Below are 7,852 nucleotides of genomic sequence, written 5' to 3'. Positions count from 1 at the left end.
GTTTCACCATGTTGACCAGGATGGTCTCGATCTCTTGACCTCGTGATCCACCCGCCTCGGCCTCCCAAAGTGCTGGGATTACAGGCTTGAGCCACTGCGCCCGGCCAATTTTCAGTATTTTCTATGATTTATATTCAGCAAGTGAGAAATCAGGCATTTATGTTTCGTTCTACAGTTTACTGAGATGAGGGAATTAAAAGCTCTACTTCCCTCATCTGAAGCAATCTATTTATAGGTTTGAGGTTTTTGAGTAGGAGCAAATCATTTTATATTTTCTGGAAATAGTCCCAGAACTCCCCAAATGCAGTTACTACTCCACGACCCTATCCCCGGCTGGCATAATCTAGGAAAGAAGAAATGACCTGATGGAGGGAAGCTTTGGTATGAAGGCAGCCAGGCCTAGAGAGGCAAAATGAGATCAAGGTAGGCATGAGGAAAAGCATAGCCTGAATGAAAGAACCCATCAAAAGCATGGCCCAGCGCAGTGACTCACACCTGCAATCTCAGCAATTCTACCCAACCCGACCTCAATCCCCAGCAATCACTGATTTTTCCTTTGGGAGACTGAGGCGGAAGGATTACTTGAGCCCAGGAGTTCCACACCAGCCTGAGCAACATAGCAAAACCCTGTCTCTACAAAAAAAAAAAAGAAAGAAAGAAAGAAATATCTAGGTATGGTGGTGCACACCTGTGGTCCCAGCTACCTGAGAGGCTGAGGCAAGAGAATTGCTTGAGCTTGGGAGTTTAAGGCTGCAGTGAACTATGACTGCCTCACTGCACTCTAGCCTGGGCAACAGAGTGAGACCCTGTCTCAAAAAACAAAAATAAGATGAGGGCTCTAGAGTAAGGTTAGGTGTCATTATGGTGAAAGTGATCACATTTTGCATTCTGCATAACCAAGTATCTGCTGCCTCGAATTTGTGATGCTAGACACCTTATAGTTTTAAATTTTTTATTTCTTTTCTCTTCAGAGACAGAGTTTTGCTCTGTCACCCAGGCTGGAGTACAGTGGTGCGATCTCGGCTCACTGCAACCTCCACCTCCTGGGTTCAAGCGATTCTCCTGCCTCAGCCTCCCAAGTATTTGGGATTACAGGCATCTGTCACCATGAGCAGCTCATTTTTTGTGTGTGTGTGTATATTTTTAGTAGAGAACGGGTTTCACCATGTTAGCCAGGCTGGTCTCGAACTCCTGACCTCGTGATCCACATGCCTTGGCCTCCCAAAGTGCTGGGAATACAGGTGTGAGCCACCACGCCCAGCCGACACCTTACATTTTTGTTGAGTGAATTATATCTCTAAAGACCATTCATTGCATGTCATTGGTACAAGTGTACAGCCACTCCAAAAAACAGCAGTTTATTTTAGAACTAACCATTTGCTTATTATATGGCACAGCAATTATACCCCTGGCCATTTATCCCAGAGAAATAAAAATGCATGTCCAAACCAAAACTTGTACATGACTTTTTTTTTTTTTTTCTGAGATGGAGTTTTGCTCTTATTGCCCAAGCTAGAGTGCAATGGCACCATCTCGGATCACTGCAACCTCTGTCTCCTGAATTCAAGCAATTCTCTTGCTTCAGCCTCCCAAGTAGCTGGGATTGCAGGCCCACGCCACCACGCCTAATTTTTTTATATTTTGTAAAGGGGTTTCACATGTTAGCCAGGCTGGTCTCGAACTCCTGAACTCAGGTGATCCGCCCACCTCGGCCTCCCAAAGTGCTGGGATTACAGGCGTAGTCCCTGTGCCCACCCATACATGACTAGTAATAGCAGCTTTATTTGTAGCAGGAAACAATGTAAACAATCCAAACGTTCTTCAATAGGTGGATGGTTAAGCAAACTGTGCTATATTCACCCCCATGGGATACCACTCAGCAATATAAAGGAAGAACAATTGGTACCTGCACAAACTTGAATGTATCTCCAAGCTACAATGTTGAATGAAAACAAAATATCCAAAAGTTATCTACAGTATGATTCCATTTACATAACATTCACAACATGACAGAATTATAAGTACGTTAAACAGGTTAGTGATCACTAGGGGTTATGGGTGACGCTGGGAGATGGTGGATATGACTGTAAAGGGAAACGTGAGAGACCTTTGTTGCGATGGAATAGACCCGCATCTTCATGGTGGTGGCATCCCATGAATCGATATATGTGACATAATGTCATAGAAATATACACACATACACGAGTGCATGTAAAACTAGCTACATCGGCCAGGCGTGGTGGCTCACGCCTGTAATCCAAGCACTTTGGAGGCCAAGGCAGGTGGATCAAGGTCGGGAGTTCAAGATCAGCCTGACCAATATGGTGAAACCCCGTCTTTAAGAATAAAATAAAAATAAAAAACGCTACATCTTCATAAGGTCTGTGGATTCTGTGATGTCAGTTTCCTGGTGTTTTGTTTTGTTTGTTTATTTGTTTGTTGGTTCGTTTGTTTGTTCGTCCGTTTTTGAGACAGACTTTTATTCTTGTTGCCCACGTTGGAGTACAGTGGCGCCATCTCAGCTCACTGCAACCTCCGCCTCCCAGCTTCAAGCAATTCTCCTGCCTCGGCCTCCTGAGTACCTGGGATTACAGGTGTGCACTATCATAGCTGGCTAAATTTTTTGTATTTTTAGAAGAGACAGGGTTTCACCATGTCGGCCAAGCTGGTCTTGAACTCCTGACCTCAGGTGACCTGCCTGCCTCGGCCTCCCAAAGTGCTGGGATGACAGGCATGAACCACCACGCCCAGCCTCCTGGTTTTCATGCAGTACTATACTTGTGAAAACGCTGCCACTGGGGGACACCGGGTGAAGGACACACAGGACCTCTTGTACTATTTTTGCAACTTCCTGGGACTCTACAATTCCTTCAAAATGAAAAGTTAAAGCAGTAAAGACCACCCAGAGCATCTAACAAACAAAGATCTGCCGGGGGCACTGATGTTCCGGGCTCTCTATTATCCTGACAGAGGCAATTACTGTTCAGAGGAAGACAAGATGAGCAATGTATCTTCCAACCCTTTCTTCCTCTAGTATTTTCGGGCCCATTTTCATATTTATTCCAGAAATAACCAATCTCCTCAAAAATGGAGCATGGGATAGTCAAGACTCAAACACATCTGTTTCCATGTCTTGTGCTATACATGAATGTTAAAAGACAATGTATGTGCCACATTTTCTTTGTCCAGTCTATCATTGATGGGTATTTGGGTTGGTTCCAAGTCTTTCCTATCGTGAACAGTGCAGAAATAAACATACGTGTGCATGCGTCTTTATAACAGAATGATGGCACATATACACCATGGAATACTATGCAGCCATAAAAAAAGATGAGTTCATGTCCTTTGCAGTGACATGGATGAAACTGGAAACCATCATTCTCAACAAACTGACATAGAACAGAAAACCAAACACCGCATGTTCTCACTCATAAGTAGGTGTTGAACAATGAGAACACACGGACACAGGGAGGGGAACATCACACACTGGGGCCTGGGGGGTGGGGGGTAGGGGAGGAATGGCAGCGGGTGGGGGGATTGGGGAGGGATAGCATTAGGAGAAATACCTAATGTAGATGACGGGGTGATGGATGCAGCAAACACTACCATGGCATGTGTATACCTATGTAACAATCCTGCACAATCTGCACATGTACCCCAGAACTTCAAGTATAATAAGTAAATAAATAAATAAATGTTTTTAAAAAGACGATTATGCCTAGAATACAGCATTGCCCCTCCAACCACCTCCTCTTACCCTTTCTCAGCATTGGCGCAATGATTACTTTCTGCATACGACCGTCCATGGCAAAATGGTCAGACATTTTGTTCTCTTTCATGGCGGAGAAAGAACTGTTTTGGATGACTAAATCAATTTCTTCTGGCTTCAACTTTTTACCAAGAAATTGACAAATCTTCTCCACACTGCCCCTGGGGTCCTACAGAAAGAAAATACTGTCAGTAGACGGTGGCTACAAGAACTGATTGTGGAGCAGGCGCTTGAGTTCTAGCCAAGGCCAAACACATACCTACATAACCCTCTGCAATTTCTGGCTTCCTATAGGCGTCCACGTTCAGGACGGTGAAATGGAAATTACAAAAGTGTCTACCACGTCAGTTAATTATGAGGGTTGTATGGGAAGCTAACATGAGCTGACGTGATAACTTGCCTTCAACTCCTGACATTCAGCACTAAGCTGTTTTCTTGCACACATAAAGTTTAGTGCGGATTCTGCTAGTCACATGGATTTTAGTATGACCATGGACGGTGCTAATCTCCAGCCGTTTTGTGGCTCTATCCTTCATGTATGTCTGCACTTCCGTATCTTCCATTGGTGGATGGGGAGCGATAACACAGACAAGAAGCGCCCCTTTCTGTATCTCGTCTGCCCCGAAGTGACACCAACTTTTCATTGGCAGATTCCATTGGCAAAACCAAGACATATTCCCCTATCTAGATGCAAGGTGGGGGCTGGGAAATGGAGCTTTCCCACGGGCCGACAACTTCCTAAAATAGCTCTACATGACCCAAGTGAACCTGACACTTCAATGGCCACTGGATTCAATGGGCTGACAGAGGCACATTTGGAAAGTTACTATTCCAAATGGCTGTCGCTATTGGCACCAGAAAGGCTGCACCCAGCCTACAATGCTTGGATTCCTGCCATCGCTCCCCTCCAAGGCCTGCTCTTCTGCAAACTCTAACTTGAGGGCTGTCACCAGGAACAGCGTCTGAAAGTGTATGTGAAATGGCTTGTGCCTGGCTCAGCAGTCCTGTAGTCAATTCCACTGTCTGTGGGTCTCAAGTTGGAGATAAGTATCAGTGCTTTCATAGAACTTATTGATGAGATGTAGGAGTTTTCAGGTGGAAGTCACCTTTCTGTAAATAATCTCCCAGTAAAAAGTACATATTATGCTGCTTGGGAAGTACGCATAAGCAAAGAGACTAGGAGATGTGCCAGGATGCCATTCTGGCCCCGCTCCACAAGATTACCTTATCCTGCCGGGCACGGTGGCTCACGCCTGTAATCCTAGCACTTTGGGAGGCCAAGGTGGGTGGATCACCTGAGGTCAGGAGTTCAAGACCAGCCTGGCCATCAGGGTGAAACCCCATCTTAGAAAAACAAAAAAATAAATAAATAAATAATAAAAGAGTATCTTGCCGGGCGCGGTGGCTCACGCCTGTAATTCCAGCACTTTGGGAGGCCGAGGTGGGTGGATCACGAGGTCAAGAGATCGAGACCATCCTGGTCAACATGGTGAAACCCCGTCTCTACTAAAAATACAAAAAATCAGCTGGGCATGGTGGCGCGTGCCTGTAATCCCAGCTACTCAGGAGGCTGAGGCAGGAGAATTGCCTGAACCCAGGAGGCGGAGGTTGCGGTGAGCCGAGATCGCGCCATTGCACTCCAGCCTGGGTAACGAGCGAAACTCCGTCTCAAAAAAAAAAAAAAAAAGAGTATCTTATCCTAAAATTGGAGATATATTTGGAAGAAGCATATGTCTGTAATAGTGACGCAGCTAACATACACACCATGCCAGACACTATTCTAAATACTTCGGTTTTATTCTCACAGTTCAGTAAGTTAGTTACTATCGTTATCCAGGTTCAGGAATGCGGACACTGAGGCACAGAGTGGTTTAGAGCTCACCAAAGTTTCCCAGTCAATGGCACAAAGCCTCACTAATGAAATCAAGATCTTCACCATTACACTCACTGCTCCTCATGAATGACTCTGCCTAGAGGAATAGATGAGGAATCTAGGAGGGGAGAGGAAATATGCCTAACTCTGGGAGTGACAGTAAAAGGGAATTACCCTCTGCAGCTCCTCATAGAAAATTAATAGGAAGGACCCCATGTCTCTCTTCTTTATCCATCCAAGGGTGTGATCAAACCAAGATCCATAATGCACTACGATGACAGGAAAAAGAGATAAAGGCTATGATTTCTCTCAAACTCATACCCATAAATATGTATTGCCATTCCTTAGTGAAGATCATATGTGTTTTGTGGAATATATTAGGTAAATGATGCCAAGCCTTTTCTTTAGAAGATTAAAACAAAATAATTAAATAAATCAACAAATCTAAGACACATTTTCTCCATATACTGAGAAAAAAGCTATACTCATTCTTACCACTTGGCTTTTTTGTTTTTGTTTTGAGACAGAGTCTCACTCTGTCGCCCAGGCTAGAGCGCAGTGGTATGATCTCTGCTCACTGCAACCTCCGCCTCCCAGGTTCAGGTGATTCTCCTGCCTCAGCCTTCCAAGCAACTGGCATTACAGACGACTTTCACTACTCCCAGCTAATTTTTTGTATTTTTAGTGGAGATGGGGTTTCACCATGTTGGCCAGGCTGGTCTCGAACTCCCGATCTCAGGCGATCCACCCGCCTCGGCCTCCCAAAGTGCTGAAATTATAGGTGTGAGCCACCACACTCGACCATAAAGAACCCTTTCTCACTATGATTCAAAACCCTGATGGGATGAATAAAAGATTAAAATACGAATATACATTTTTAACATTACAGGACCAAAAAAGAGTTTTTAAAAAACTGACAAACTGGCTGGGCGCAGTGGCTCAAGCCTGTAATCCCAGCACTTTGGGAGGCCGAGGCGGGTGGATCACGAGGTCAAGAGATCGAGACCATCCTGGTCAACATGGTGAAACCCCGTCTCTACTAAAANGTACAAAAGTTAGCCTGGTGTGGTAGCACATGCCTGTAGTCTCAGCTACTCGGGAGGCTGAGGCAGGAGAATTGCTTCAACCTGAGAGGTGGAGGCTGTAGTGAGCTGAGATCGCACAACTATACTCCAAGCAGGTGAAAAAGTAAGACTCCATCTCAAAAAAAAAAAAAAAAAAAAAAAAAAAAAAAAAAAAAAAAAAACATAAAAAAAAAAAAAAAAAAAAAAAAAAAAATTTAAATTTAAATTAAAACAAGTAAAAATTTTTTTAAATCATATTATCTCTGGCCTCCTACTAAATTCTTCTTAAGACACTGGGTAGATTTTAAAGATTTATAGACGATAGATTTACTTTTTAAAAACAATGCATCACGAATCATATTTCTGACGTTACGCTGATTATTATTATTCCAAAATTTTAAAATGAGAGGTTTGGGTTTACTTACCATCACCTTTGATAAACTGGTTCAAGAATTCATCAAAATTCTCTGGTTGCTTCTTACAAACGAATCCTCTTGATACATGATAAAGAGATGTAATAATATCTTTTGGATTCCTTAGGATATAAACAACCTAAAAGAGAAAGGAAATTTATGAAAGTGCAGTTCATATCTCTGTCTGCTCTCCTCAGCGTTCCACATGTCCTCACATGTCAAACCCAATCTACTCATCTGTGGAAACACAGCTGGGATCATAAAACAGACGTCTTCAGTCTTCAATACAAGCTCCCCTCCCCTTCCACCATTCCCTTTGCTCTTAGATAAATATGCTAAGTTGTTCTTAACTTTGAGCAGATTTAATTAAGTAGTCATAGTCGCCATGTTTCACTACATGAAGAAAAATCTGGCCGGCTGGTGTAATCCCAGCACTTTGGGAGTCCGAGGTGAGGGGATCATGAGGTCAAGAGATCCAGACCATCCTGGCCAACACAGCAAAACCCTCTCTCTGCTAAAAATACAAAAATTAGCTGGTTGTGGTGGCATGTGCCTGTAATTCCAGCTACTGGGGAGACTGAGGCAGGAGAACTGAATCCAGGAGGCGGAGGACGCAGTGAGACGAGGTCACACCACTGCACTCCAGCCTGGGTGACAGAGTGAGACCCTGCCTCAAAAAAACAAAAACAAAAAAAAAAAAAAAAAAAAAAAAAGAGTATCTTATCCTAAAATT

The 7,852-nt window shown here is 43.8% G+C and overlaps 1 protein-coding gene across 1 annotated transcript in view; it reads right to left on the bottom strand.

The window, feature by feature from the left end:
* Window positions 1-7,852, bottom strand: part of LOC108316657 (bile salt sulfotransferase-like) — a 17,402-nt gene that overhangs the window by 2,360 nt on the left and 7,190 nt on the right. The window contains exons 3-5 of the mRNA XM_017546615.2: window positions 7,132-7,258; window positions 5,817-5,911; window positions 3,758-3,938 (exon numbers count right to left, since the gene is read on the bottom strand). Coding sequence (XP_017402104.1) covers window positions 3,758-3,938; window positions 5,817-5,911; window positions 7,132-7,258 — 403 coding nt within the window. The remainder of the gene's footprint in view (window positions 1-3,757; window positions 3,939-5,816; window positions 5,912-7,131; window positions 7,259-7,852) is intronic.

The sequence above is a fragment of the Cebus imitator genome, unplaced genomic scaffold (genome assembly GCF_001604975.1).
Source record: "Cebus imitator isolate Cc_AM_T3 unplaced genomic scaffold, Cebus_imitator-1.0 Scaffold190, whole genome shotgun sequence".
Taxonomy (NCBI): Eukaryota; Metazoa; Chordata; class Mammalia; order Primates; family Cebidae; genus Cebus; species Cebus imitator.
Note: the sequence above shows the minus strand (reverse complement) of the source record. Positions and strands in the feature narration are given on the sequence as shown.